Source organism: Electrona antarctica (assembly GCF_951216825.1).
Source record: "Electrona antarctica genome assembly, chromosome: 23".
NCBI lineage: Eukaryota > Metazoa > Chordata > Actinopteri > Myctophiformes > Myctophidae > Electrona > Electrona antarctica.
The window spans coordinates 17,235,075-17,249,603 of record NC_136804.1 but is presented as its reverse complement, the minus strand read 5'-3'; the positions used below and the strand labels follow the sequence as shown (position 1 = coordinate 17,249,603).

The 14,529-nt window shown below is 39.6% G+C and overlaps 2 protein-coding genes across 2 annotated transcripts in view; one reads left to right on the top strand and one right to left on the bottom strand.

Annotated features, from left to right (window-relative positions):
- LOC306916710 (ladderlectin-like) overlaps window positions 1-726 on the top strand; it is a gene marked incomplete at its 3' end in the record, with an annotated part of 3,808 nt that extends 3,082 nt beyond the window's left edge. Inside the window, exon 6 of the mRNA XM_079494727.1 lies at window positions 659-726. Coding sequence (XP_079350853.1) covers window positions 659-726 — 68 coding nt within the window. The remainder of the gene's footprint in view (window positions 1-658) is intronic.
- Window positions 727-7,959: 7,233 nt separating this feature from the next.
- On the bottom strand, window positions 7,960-13,150 carry LOC306916086 (ladderlectin-like). The gene is made up of 7 exons (XM_079493820.1): window positions 13,058-13,150; window positions 12,817-12,882; window positions 12,214-12,234; window positions 11,599-11,687; window positions 10,379-10,495; window positions 10,142-10,262; window positions 7,960-9,084 (listed from the first exon to the last, which is right to left on the bottom strand). The coding sequence occupies exons 2-7, from the start codon at window positions 12,866-12,868 to the stop codon at window positions 9,017-9,019; spliced, it is 468 nt and encodes a 155-aa protein (XP_079349946.1). The 5' UTR covers window positions 12,869-12,882; window positions 13,058-13,150; the 3' UTR covers window positions 7,960-9,016.
- Between the last annotated feature and the right edge of the window lie 1,379 nt (window positions 13,151-14,529).

The window sequence follows — 14,529 nt, the reverse complement described above, 5'->3', positions numbered from 1 at the left end:
GCTTTGTCGGGCGTTTCAGAGTGAGTGTATAAGTGTCGCCACTCTCTCCTTATACACTCTGGGGCGTCTATGCGATCAGTTGGCCCGTGGTCGCGGGAGCAGGTCCGGATTTACCGTTGGGCTAGGGTGGGCTGCAGCCCAGGGGCCCCTGACTTTTTTTTATGCTGAAATTGTAAAGTATTGCAATCCAATTCAAGTGAGATTTGTGTTTAGTTATTGTATATTTAGTTGTATTACGGTTAAGACATTGAGAGCTTCTGCTCTGCTGCCTACACTGCAGACAGTGCCTGCTGTCTTGTGGGGTAGCTGTGGAAAGCCTGATCCGGTCTAAAGCCCGCCATGGACAGCGACTAGTATCTGTCTGTCTGTCTGTCTGTCTGTCTGTCTGTCTGTCTGTCTGTCTGTCCTGACATTTTGTCTAACCCAGGGCCCCCTACTATTGTGAATTCGGTACTGCACAGGAGGGAGGGTGATATTGGTCATTGCACGTAACAGCAGTGCCACACAGAAATGTGTGTGGGGAGGGGGAAAAAAAGGGTATAAAATGATTATGGCTAGTAAAAAAAAACAATATCTTGCATGAAACTTGTTGTATGTATGTGTGTGCATGCATGCATGTGTCATGGATAACATCCGCATCTGTCTCTGTGATCAACAGGGGGGTTGCGCTGGGACGATGGTTGGTGCAGCTCGCTCCAGCGCTTTATCTGCGCCAAGATGATCTAATTGTGAGCCTGCTGTGTGACATCAGTTGATGGAACAACATTGCGTCATTTTGGCTATATATGTATTACCCACGGTCAGAAGAGGAGTTCGGACCCATCTTGGAACAATTGGATACTTTATTATTTTGTAATGTACTTTCCAAACACATTTCTCTGTAAAGTGATTACCTACTAAAATATTGTTATAATCTTAAACACTTCTCAGAAGTTTCTTGCGTCTGCGTATTCAAATTACTTTTTAAGGTCTTTCTTTTTGGGTTCAAATAAGGTTTGGGCACCTTATCTAAAAAGGTTTAATATTAGGCTAAACATTTTCATAACCAATATTCCTGTTAAAGCTAATTCCAAACTTAATAACTAAAAGGTTTTATAACCATTGTTTTATGAGACTGAGTACTTTTTGTACTTTCTGTTGGGTACTTACAAGTTGGGTCTTTTAGAGTATTTATCTTAGTTATCAGTCCATACCTAACATCAGTCACTGTGTCACAGCCTGGGACATAAAACCAATGACATCAGTGGTGATGATGTCGTTGCTTGCCGATTGTGAACCACAGATCAAAGATATTGAGATCATAATGAGACAGAATCGTTTTAGAACTCAACTTAGAGAACTTGTTTTAACCAAGAAAAGACTAAAATCCATTATTAACGACTTGATTGAATTTGATTGAATAGTTTATTGGACTAAAAGGCCAAAGGGATAGCACTAAAAAGGTCCTTGCTGTCTTGTTTCCATTTAGGCCCTATGCAATCAATTCATAGACATGACATGAAGAATAATGACAAAATTCAATATCATCATGACTATTAATCATGGGAATTTGATTTGAAACGAATCGATGAGTTGATTTAATAAAACAAAACTGTACAATTGTGTTTGTTACATGCCTGTACAATCATGCAGAGCAGCAGCCACAGGTTGGAGTCGGAGAGGCTTAGAAGTGAACACTGGATACGTACTGGCTTATAGACTGCATGCTAGAATCAATGGCTATTGGCTTATAGATTGCTAGAATCATTGGCCTATAGACTTGTAGAATCAAATCTAGAGTTACAAGAAAGACATGTTTATTCATTCAGCTATAACGAACAAAATTAATTAATACAAAATTAATCAACTTAACAACTCGACAAAAAACAACTGTGATGTGACACATCAGTCTGAAACAATAGCCTGCATGTTTTTGAACCAACCGGAAGGTCCAATGCCTTTGAGTATCTCCATAAAGCTTGTCAACATACTGAAGCACAAAGTACTCTAGAACCTCCTGATAGATGGCTGTGTTAAAAGCAGCATGTTTTCACTGTCAGTGGACCAACACCATGCACATAACATGGCCTAAATCATCACTGTGTTTTATCAAGTCCAGAGTCTCAACACAACTGTCTATTATGATATGTTATGTGTGCTTCCGTATGTTGACAAGCTTAATGTTGATGCTGATCTTCCTTTTCCAGCAGGACTTGGCACCTGCCCACGGAGCCAAAACTACTAGTATCTGGTGTACTACTACTGACCATGGTATTAAAGCAACACCCTCGATTGTAATATTGCAATTATACAACAGTTACCCCTAAAACTAAGATATTTGCTAAAAATCTACATTTTTTTAATCTTTCTGATTGATTAGGTGTTCCATATGCTCGTTTGAAGCCTCTGTTTCAACCAATGAGATTGCTTCCTCAAAACCACCTGTTGTATAATAATGTATAACATTCCTTTCAATGTTATGTAAATTGCCTGTCACTGTGTATTGATGGAAATAAGAGAGTTCAAAATAAATTTAAATGCACGATTGCACGTGCCAGTATAATGTGTATATGGCTCCCAGCATATTCACCATGAAAAGCAAGCAGGTGGTTGCATGACATGACTTTAATTTGAAGATCACAGATTAATGTTACAGACAATATTGTCTTGTATTATGAATGATTCTGAATGACAATGATACTGGATGGATGGGAGGCCGATCCTCCCAGTGTCTTTGTCAAGGAGCTGTATAGAAGAAACACATGAACACATTCATACACAACACACTCACCCACTTCATGTCGATGATTCAACAGTTGATATAAAGCATAGTATAGAGTGACTCTACTGGAATATGTTTTGCCATTGCTCATGTGATCAGAAATGGTTTATCGTTTCCATTATGTTTAGTTTCTAAGGTTTCAAAGATCTCTCTATGCTGGACTGTCTAAATAAAGCATCAAAAGCTTTAGAAATGTAATAGAAAATATTGTGTAAAGTAAATGTTCACTTACCACTAGCCAGTTCCCTCGACATAGTATGTGTTACATTTCCCTAAAATGTAACACATACTATATACAGTAATTAAGCACTTTTGTCTAAAATGATCAAAAGCCTTTAAAGAGAGTGAACTAGCATATCTACAAAATCACATTGCATTATGTTGCATTATGCAGCATGTTGTGACCTTATATAGATCGCCTATTTGTGCTACTGTTTTTCAGCTTGTAAAATATTTTCCTAAATCCCATACAATAGGCCTAAACGATATTAGAATTATTACAAAATGATATATATAAAAAAAACTAAAAGTAGCACTAAATCTAATACAACCAACATAAAACATCTAAACTAAAACTCCTTTTCACAAAATCTAGCATTTTGAAAACAAATCAAAACAAATCTAGCATTTTGAAAACAAATTGAAAACAAATAATGATGAATTCAAAGCCATAACATTCTCTCTCTCTCTCTCTCTCCGTACTCGATGTCCGTACTCGATGTGACGTCCAAATCCTAATATTACATTAAATATCACATTAATATGCTTTATAGTAACTTATTTTACTCCATCAAACATCTTACAGTATAGTAAATGATAGTAAATTGCCATAGACAATAAAGAGAAATGTAATGTTTGTTTTGAGGACTAAAACAAACATTAGCACCCGTTGCTTAAACAAACATGTTGTAATTGATGTTGTAAGATGATAAGAGTGCCCCTCACTTCACACGGGTGTGATTTATTTTAATGTCATGTGGACAGAATTATTGCGACCGATGGTCGCAGTTAACTATGAAACCTTGCGTTTTTTGTCACTCAAAATCCCCAATATATTGTGCCCAGGTCTCGTGATATCATTATGACATATATACTGTAGGTCTCGTGACATCACTATGACATCATCAGGGATGATAGTAAATCAGGGATCACTTGCTGTCGCAATTAAGCTCACATATTATGGAGTATGGAGATCCCTGATGTCATCAATATTAGTATATGGATATGTCAGAACCTGTTCTGACATTCCATATGTTGATTCCTTCCTCTTCGATGTCTCCCTTTTGACGGATACCTGTCCATTTAAACTCTAGACGGGCCTGCCCCAAAGTTATTTGTGCAGCCACGCTCGGCAGCCGACGAAAACATGAGTTCTCAACAGACCCGAAAATTAAGGCCCGGCCCTACCTGGGCCCTCATCAAACCCTGTACACTCAAGACACTGTCACCGCTGCCACCCTTAGATCTCCATTTATGGAGCTGACCTGTTCTGACATTCCATAATTGATCTTCAAACCATCAGTCAAAAGGAAGACATCGAAGAGGAAGAGGCCATATATGGTGGTGTGACGTGTCACAAGGCGTGATGTCATGAGGCGTGATGTCACAAGGCACATACGGTTGCAATTATTATTTGTATGATTTAAAATAAAAAAATATATATATATGTTCGTAAAATATCTGTTATCTGAAAAATAGAAAAAACTAATATCTTACCACAATGGAGCTGTAACTTGAATTTACCACACCCCATAACAGCTGGCAAATCCAAGTTTACCAACGCACACGCACGCACGCACGCACTAACACACGCCTGCACGCACGCACGCACGCACGCACACACGCACGCACGCACGCACACACACACACACACACGTTAATCTGAATTCCTAATTATAATACACACACGTTAATCTGAAATCCTAATTATAATGCATGTCTTCCTATACTTGATTGAACATTTCCTAAATCCTATATTCTAATTATTTAATATTGTATGTAGTAACTACAACACAATAACACATCATTAAGGTTGACAGTACTTACTCGATTTCCCCCAAAATGAGCAGTTAGCCTCCCAGAAAACAGCAGCCAACACTGAAACATACACAACGAACACAGTGATGTGTCAAATATTAACATGCTATGATCCAAATAAATACAAATAGGTCACAAACCCTTAGTTTTAGGTCAATCATCAATCGATTACAAGATTAAATTGCATGGTGACATTTTGAACAGAATTAGTTTTTCACATCACTGAGTGAATACGGATCAAACATGGTCCCGTCATAATATCATTGTAAATAAGTTATAAATTAAGAATGAGTTACCCATAATGTTAACAGAGCAGAGGGGAGATAGTTAGGATCTTGGCCTATTGGTATGCCAACCATGACCATGAGAGTCAAGTGGGGCAATAGTGAATCAGGCCCATTTGGGGTCACCAATGGGGTCAGACAGGGAGGAATTTTGTCGCCTATTCTTTTTAATCTATATATGGATGATCTGTCGAAACAGTTGAATGCTTGTAACACTGGTTGTATGCTAGGTAATGATCTTGTCAATCATTTGAGGTATGCAGATGATTTAGTCATACTGAGCCCAAGTAGCGCTGGACTACAGCAGCTGCTCGACATATGTATATGGCATTGAGAATGATATCAAGTATAATGCCAGTAAGAGTGTTGTTCTTATTTGTAGAACAAAAGGGGACAAAAGTCAAACATTTCCTGATTTTAAACTTTTAAAAATCTTTTAACACTCTCGTGTCTGTAGTAACAGTTGATGATGATATTCACGGACAGTGCCGTAGGATGTATGCACAGGAGAATACCCTCGCACGCAAGTTCAGTATGTGTTCAGAAGTAGTTAAGATGACTCTATTTAGAGCTTACTGTACACCACTCTACACTGCCCACTTGTGGTCAAGCTACAAAAAAGCAAGTATTCAGAAACTTCAAGTAGCTTATAATGATGCCATGAGGATTTTACTCAAAAAGCCTAGATGGTGCAGTGCAAGTGAAATGTTTGTGGCTGCAAGAGTCAATACTTTTCAAGCTGTTCTTCGGAACTTAATGCATAGATTCATGTGTCGCTTGGATGAGTCTGTGAATAGCATCATCGTCAGTATAAATAACCCTGTCAAAAGCTGCACTAGATACTACTCTAGCCTTAGAAGACGAAGATTTATAACTGTCACAAATGCCTGTCTAACATGTACATTTGGACTGTTTTTTATTGGATGTATATTGTATTTTGTGTTTTGTATGTTTTTCTATGGACCCTGAGTCTGCAATAAAGGCATTCATTAATTCATTCATTCAAGGTGACCACACCACGATCACCATACATGGCCACGACATGTCACCTCCTATAAATATCTAGGAGTGCACATGGATTGTGATATAAACTGGCACTCCCATGTGACAAGTAACCAGCTCCTTCATTTTCTCCAGAGGCTAAGACTTTTTGGTGTAAGTAGAAACATAATGCTGATCTGATCGGTTTCCAAACCAGTTGGTTTGGAAACCTTCCCTGCCAAAATGGCAGGGAAGATCATGGGTATGTCTACACCTCCGATCACCCCCCAGGTAATCTTTGAGCAGACCACCATTGGACAGGTTAAGAAAATTGTGTCCGACCCCTCCCATTTACTATACCCTGAGTATCGGCTAATGCCATCAGGTAGGAGGTACGAGGTCCATGCGTGCAAATATAATAGGTACAAGCATTCCTTTGTCCCTCTGTCAATCACACTCCTTAACAGAGCCCTTGCAGAGGGCAGACAGGGTAGGGGTCGAAGGTTTTGAGGTGATGTTCTTCCCCTCTTTTGCACTAGGTATGTTGGTGTGTGGTATTTAAATGTTGTACAGGTCACTGTGTGCCTTTGTTGTCTTGTATTGTGTATTGTATTGTATTGTATTGTATCTGTATGCTGCAGGGCGGGTCCTTGGGGTCCAAGACAAATTTCTCCTTTGGGAGACAAAATAAAGAAACCTTGAACCTTGAACCTTTAGCATCTGTACGCTATACGTAGATCATACTAATTGACTTGAATCTAACTATATCAATAGAATTCTGCTCAGCCTCAGTTTTTTTGTGTCATTTGTATTCAAATCATGTTGCATCAACACAAAATAAGAATAAAAATCCTTACATATACCCAAGCCCCCAGAGCAGCTGTGAATTGTTGAAGCTGCAGGGGGCGGTTTTGCTCGTGCATGCATCATCAGCAAAAGAACGCGCAGCTGGGGTTTAACACAGAGCACTCGTTCATGAATCGATTCAGACGCATTCAGGCGACACCAAATTGTGGTGTCGCCTGAATGCTGGATGAATAACAAATTAGCATGCATGAACCATGAACTGTAGAAACAACAACAACAACCTGCAAGACACTTGTTGAACTTGGGGTTGCTCTCATTAACATACAATTCACAATTGTGCAGAAAAGGAAAAACTAGTTAACTACTTATAGTTCATCCACTTGTGTCCCCAAACAAGTAGCATTTTCAGACCACTTAAAAATTGTTTTGCCTAAACCTGCTAGCAGTATTATGTCTTTATTTAAAGCCACTCTGTTTGCTTTGTTTTAATGTTTGTACTGATAAGATTATGCCTTGTATCTGGTTCAGAATTTCATGTACAGTTTGGGTTTAGTAGCTGAAATTGAACTGTTTTCTTAACTGAAGTGTTTGGCAGGTTGTCAGTTGAATGGATGCAGTAGTAGTGGTTACTTAATTTATCTATGCATTGTGATGTGAATACATAGTGTAACTACCCATAACAATGATATCACTCTGAATTTCACAGGAAGGAATTGTATTGGACCACAAATGAAAACAAGGACAGACCATTTATGTAATCATCTAATTGTCTTTTTATTTATATCTAATGATTAATCAGAATTAAAGTACAAACACCTTCTGATTTGTTCAGAAACATGCAGACTATCATTTCAGACTGATATTTGTCACATCACAGTTGTTGTTTTGTCAAATTGTTAAGTTGATTAATGTACGGATATAACTAAACTTTGCTGTTTCATAGCTTTGCTTAATTACTGACTCAACCCTCCGCAAGGGAGTTATAACAAACAGGTCTGGTAATTGTGATTTAACACACACCAATTGTAACATTTATATTACTCAAACATACATAGCCTCGACGTTGCAATAATGCCCGCAAACAATCACTTGATTTTGGCCATTTTATTACTATTATCTCATAACACACTCACACACGTACAAACATACTTCTACTAAACTTGTGTACAGTATAAAGCCTTATTTGCCTTGTCTGGCCCGTGTTTAGATCTAGTTCAATAGCATTGATTGTCCTTAAATCTGATCATTACAAGGTTATCAGAGACTGTGGCGCTTAGTGGCGTTTAGGTAATAACTGAAAACACAAAAGAAACACAAAATACATACTATTAATTCACAGATATAGCGACTGCATAAACGCATCATTATGACTGAATTTAGAGCATTTAACGACCATATAACACATTACAAGGACTTACTTAAACGCGTCATCCCGCCTGTTACATTTTCTACTGAATGAAATAGGGAACAACACATTAGTTCTTCAAGCTCTGTGCTACACCCGCCTTTTCCTCTTTCTCTGTCATCTGACACTTCCTGCCCCTCTGTCCCATACTATGTGTCCTAGTACGACCTTGCATTCCTCATATAGTATATAGTATAACACATTTTACCCCCCAATTAACTGTATTAATATCTACATCCCTGAGACATACTGTAATTGGTTGATAAGAGGATCTCTGTTCTTATATAACACAGAGTATTTACTGTATAGGCAGTGAACTTCTTAATAGCACCAACATCTATACATAAATGACACAAACATGAAGTTACAAATATAAGCTGGGTCGGCACTTAATATTGAGCCCAGTCACGGAATAAACTCGACAATTATTTGATCTGTGGTTCACAATCGGAAAGCAACCACATCATCACTACGGCCATTTTTGAAACTAGCTCCTCACCACTCGCCCTACACACTTCCACTCGGTTTGAGCATAGATATATAAATAATAGAGACGCAATGCAATGCAAGTGGATGGGAGGGGAATTCCGGTGCCGTCTCTATTATTTATATATCTATGCTCAAACCAAGTGGAAGTGTGTAGGACGAGTGGCGAGGAGCTAGTTTCAAAAAGGGGGGAATGATGTCATTGGTTTGATGTCCCGGGCTGTGACACAGTGACTGTGATGTCACACAGCAGGCTCAGATCTTCCCGCGGCAGATAGAGGGATGGCGCTCACTGCACGCCTTATCGTCCCACACCAACCTCGCTGTTGAGCACAGGGACAGATGTGGATGGTGAACAAGTTATCCATGACACGCACGCACGCATACACACACACATACATACATAGAACAAGTTTCATGCAAGATATATTTTTTGTAGACATAATTATTTTTACCCCCTTTTTCTTCCCAAATTCCAAATTAGTCTGCCAAATTCCTCCCCACACACATTTCTGTGTGGTCACTGTTACATGCAATGATAAAGCAATATGCCACAAGGTCTCAGGTTACCATGTATTTTATAACGGCTGAGAGGCGTGGTGAGACACGACATGCAGCGGAGTGTCTCCAACCCTCTCAGACATTATAAAAATACAGGTAGCCTGGGACCTCGTGTGGCTTATTGCTTTTCTAAAACGGTTACAAATATAGCAATATTAACATCATAAAACTGCGTAATTCACAAAAGTAGTTACACTTTGTGTGCTTGACAAACATTGCCAAACAAACACATAGAGGAAACACAACTTATGTGTTAGGTCAGTCACATGGTACCTAACTTATTCGATAGAAATTCATATTTTTTTAAATCCAGATTCAGCTGATATGTCTGTGAACATCATAGCATAGCGATTTAGCGAACAGCTGTTCTCAGTGACAGGAAATAGGATGCACTTGCTGTATTACAAGGTCGCCTGGAGCCAGGGTGGTGCTTAGACGCCCACACAGCCAGGGTTTGTAAAGAAATCAAGCACTCCCCTTCCCTAGTTCAGCTACAGAGATGTGGGATCACTGTAACGCACCCTGGGATTGATATAAACTGATTTAAGGTGTAGATTATCGTGACATTTACTATACGTGGTCTAATCAGAAACCAGCCAATCAGAATCAAGTATTGTGAATAACCGTTTTAGAATGACCAATATCACCCTCCGTCCCTCCCTCCCGCGGCGAGCGAGCACGGGCCAACTCAGTGATCGCATAGACGCCCGACAACTTCGACAAAGCCGTTTGCACCACGTGGTGGTGCACCAACCTCCGTGGTGGTGGACAGGAACTAATACCACTGCACCATGCAATATATTGTGTGCTGTCACTTACCTCCGTGGCCACGGTGGTTCATCACCAAACAATGCTGTCTACCACCGTAATTGTTTGGTTCTCCTCGGCCCCAGTTCCGATAACCCATTCTCGACCCATCACTCCAGAACCACACACCCTCCTGAGAAATTATATAAAAGCATGCGCGAGCACGCACACACACAGAGTATGAGTTAAATTCTGACACATGTATTGTATAATTTAATCCTACATAAAATGGTCATTGCATTTGTTCACCTGATTTGCGTCAGAGCCTCCCAACCAGGCGGCATGGGTGGTCAACCTCTGGAGGAAGCGGTGTTCCCAAGAGCTGTGGACCGAGGCCAGGTTGGCTCCGTGCGCCAAACAGTACCTCTGCATGGAGACACAGACAGATGCAATGCACATTTTTTACGTTGATTTATTTTCAAAGCTACATCACAGAGTGTTATTGTACCTTATGTTAAGCCCTATGTGTTTCCTCAAAACTAACACTAGTCTCAACTCAACCCTAACCATGACCCATAAACCAGCCAGCATTCCATTTCGTGTTTTTCATCCGGTCGGGAGCGGATGCTTCCGTCATGTTGTAAATGATTTGTAGTCACCTGGCAGGAAACCACAAGGCGGAATCAGTATTATGATGGGTACTTTCTTATTCCGTCTTGTGGTTTCCTGCCTGATGACTACAACATGACATATTTTACCATCCGCTCCAGACCGGTTCACATGGTGATTTTGTAACACAGACCAGGCTTTCCTCCGAGATGGAAAGCCTGGTGAGGCGAGGTTAAATGAGCCTTAGTGACTAAGGGAACATATGGCATAGGCATGATGACCCCTTGCATATTCATATGACTGGTTCATTTCAGTAGCCTACAATTTATAATTACAATTTACAATTTAGGCATTTAGCAGACACTCTTAATCCAGAGCGATTTACATTAAGCAAGAACAAAAGCATGGCAATACATCATATACATGAAAAGTAGTTGAATCATATGTAAGCTAAGAACGTAACAGTGGAATATCTATATAATGAAACTATACTATATTGTGCTATGTCTACAAGAATGCTATAAGTCTACATAAAATGCTATCTAAGTCTACATAAAATGCTATTTTTTGCATACGCCTGTAAGGTCGTCGGTGCTAGGGCAAGTGCTACGCGCAATGCCTACTTCTACAGTGAAACAGCAAAACATCTGTGAAATTGGTGAGCTGATGTAGTTAGCCTTGAAAAAGAGTGATTGGTTGATTTATTGAATACTTTATTAACGGTTTGCAGAAATTAAAAAAAAAGCCCCGTAAAATACAGGTATATTGCAAAACCAGGACAGTGCATGGCATCGTTTTCTTATGTAAAGTATTGTGTGCTTTATTTAATGGATGTGATGCTGACGTTCTCCCTGCACTGCACTATACAGGATGTAAACCCGCACTGCAAATGTTCCTCACAGACTCCAGTTCAGACTCACCTCAGCCTGGGCCCAGGTCCTTGATGTCCACTCAACTCTAAAGCAACTTCGTCCGTACTGAACCCATCCAACCGGACATCTACTTTTTCCTAGGGGTGGACAATTCTGAAATTATGACTGATATCCGATCTCCGATTTTTTGCAGGGTCAAAAACATTTATACGATACAATGTCTACTTCAACTGACTATAGTCTGAGGCTTGTCTGTAAGAGAGGCTTTAAGGCGGGAACCCCTTTTGGTGTTTTAAACATTATGTTATAATTTAGCTATTGAAAAATAGCAGATCTACAAGCTCGTAGCGCGCCACCGAGTGGCGCGCTACGAGCTTGTAGGTCTGCTATTTTTGAAAAATCGTGAAAATATTTATTTCAGAAAACTGAAGGATTTAGAAGATTTGTTTTTAAATGTTGAGGTCAGGCCTAAATGGGTTAACACCTCAGAGGTTCCCATGCAGGCAGTAACTCATTTACATTCTACAGCCCATCCTCACCGCGAGCTTCAAAACCTTTGAAGCTCGGTGCCATTCCACAAGCTCACTACATGTCTAAGTGAAGCTCGATGTCTAAGACGTGCGTAATACAATACATGTAATACAATATTTTGTGTACACTCACCATGAAAGGCTGGCTTACAATCTGAAAGGTGCACACGCACGCACGCACACACACACACACACACACACACACACACACACACACACACACACACACACACACACACACACACACACACACACACACACACACACACACACATTTAATTTAATTTTCTTCTGCAAAGCACATTCCTCCATTAAATTGCACTTATGTGCTTCAATGTGCTTATGTGCTATATAAAGGTTGATTGATTGATTGATTGATTTTGATTGATTGATTTGGTCTCCCTGAATTTAGATCCTGTGGTAGGGTAGGCCACTACTGGTTGACAAGTACTACCTGAAGGTTATAAATTGTGTTTTAGCTCAATGGTAAAAATGTACCGCCACATATGTGCTCTATATTTGGGCAGACATTGGGCCATCACAAGTATATAGTATACTAGTAGGCACTGCGCTGTCTGTATGCATTTGATACCTTGTGTGTTAGCTTACCTACTATAAATCTCTCTTGATTAAGAGCTTCTGCTAAATGGCTAATTTGAAAATAAAAAGTACAGGTACAGTGCTGTATATACGCATGCATGCTTTGACAAGAACACACACTCCCTCATGCACTTACCTGCAGCTCCCAGCAGAGCCACCACAGCAACACAGAGAGTCACAATCAGCATGATGACAAGAATGTCTGCAACAAACAAAAATAATGCTCGTACAGGTCTAGTACAAAATAAATTCAATTACAGAATAGAAATAAGGTCAACTATGTATGCAGGATTTTAAAGTGGTTAAAGTTGTAGTTTGTAAAGCAGGTTAGCTATATAAACCCCCAACAAGATAAAAAAAAAAGTGAAATGTCTCACCTTGTAGAGAGCTGAGCTGATTCTGTGCAGTGACAAAGTGCCAGATGTGTCCTGATGTGTACAGTCCACAGTATCTGGTCTCTGCTTATAAACCTTCAGTATGAGGAAACAAAAATAAATGTCATGTGTGTGTGCAAAGACAAAAAAGAGAGAAGTATGACTGTTACAGAAGCGGTCACTTTTGTCAGTTTTTGTCAGTTCATGTTGAACTGTGTCATCTGTTCTGTAGATCGTATCACATGGACAGAAACGCGCCAAAATACATATGCTCGTCGCTAGTGGAACAAGCAGCTGTGTCCACCCTGTGCTCCCATCAACTGCAGTACACCTCTGCCCATTCATTCAGCACATTGCCCAAAATATTTATATTAAAAAAGGCAAAGTTACAAGTAGTATCTGATCAATTTCGTGCAGTTGTGCAGTGTGCAGATGGTATCAGCATCAATGTATTAATTGGACCAGAGTTTGGGGGAATATTATTATGGCATCCTGAAACCCAAATCATCATCAGATTCATTTTATTTAACCCCTCATATAGCTAAAATGAGACTTGCTATATATCACCAAACTACACTTTGTTCTTTACAGTTTTTCACAACCTAACGGCATTCTCAAAACTGCACACACAAAACTGAAAACCTCACACACAAAATGCTAAACCCTGACTCTCCTTTTCCATGATGACTCTTTGCCATCAAATCTCTTAACTGTTCCCAAAATGGAACTCGTGTTTTCATTTGGTACACATGGCCATATTTGAAAATGACACACATACCATTCATTGAGTACACACAACTAAGCATTGGCTACACTACCAAGCATTTACAGCACAATGAAGTGAAAAATTGAATACACAATCATAGAAATGCAACACACATGAATGACAATGACTCTGGAGAATGAGCCATTTTCCTTTTGTAAAATGACTCCGTGTTGGCCTACTTTTTCATAGTCAAACATAAAACAGCACACAAATATGCAGCCGAAAAAATGTTCTTTGTGTGCAGTGTTTGGACAGCAAGGTGTGTTGTAGGTTGATGCTTTGAGATTTTATGTGAGAAGTGTGTGCAACAACTGAACATTGTGTGTAGTGTTTGGACAACAAGGTAATGTGTAATTGACATCAGAGTGTAAAGAAGAAAAGTCAGAGTCTAATGCAGATAAGGGAGTGTGATGTAGTGCAAATTGTGTCGAGCGATTAGGTACACGAAGTGAAGGTTGTGCAAATTGTGCCAAGTCGATTTTTGTGTTAACAATCGTGAAAAACTGTAAATACAACGGTGGGAATGTCCCACACCCACAGTCAAACGTTTCTGGGAACAGATTACTAATTATCTATCTAAAGTATTACAAAAATATATTCCCTGTTGTCCCAAATTATTGCTCCTTAATGATGATGATTCTTTAACTTTAGTACAGTTCAGAGGCGTTTCTGGCTGACAGGAAGTACAGCTGCAAAGAAAATGTTGGCA

Bases quoted from the DNA above. Each gene is read 5' to 3' on its own strand.
- LOC306916086 (XM_079493820.1), bottom strand. From the start codon at position 12,868: ATGCTGATTGTGACTCTCTGTGTTGCTGTGGTGGCTCTGCTGGGAGCT. The intron at 10,496-11,598 runs GTGAGTCTGAAC...GTCTCCATGCAG, and splicing joins GGACCTGGGCCCAGGCTGAG to AGGTACTGTTTGGCGCACGG. The intron at 9,085-10,141 runs GTAAGTGACAGC...TGTGCTCAACAG, and splicing joins GAACCACCGTGGCCACGGAG to CGAGGTTGGTGTGGGACGAT.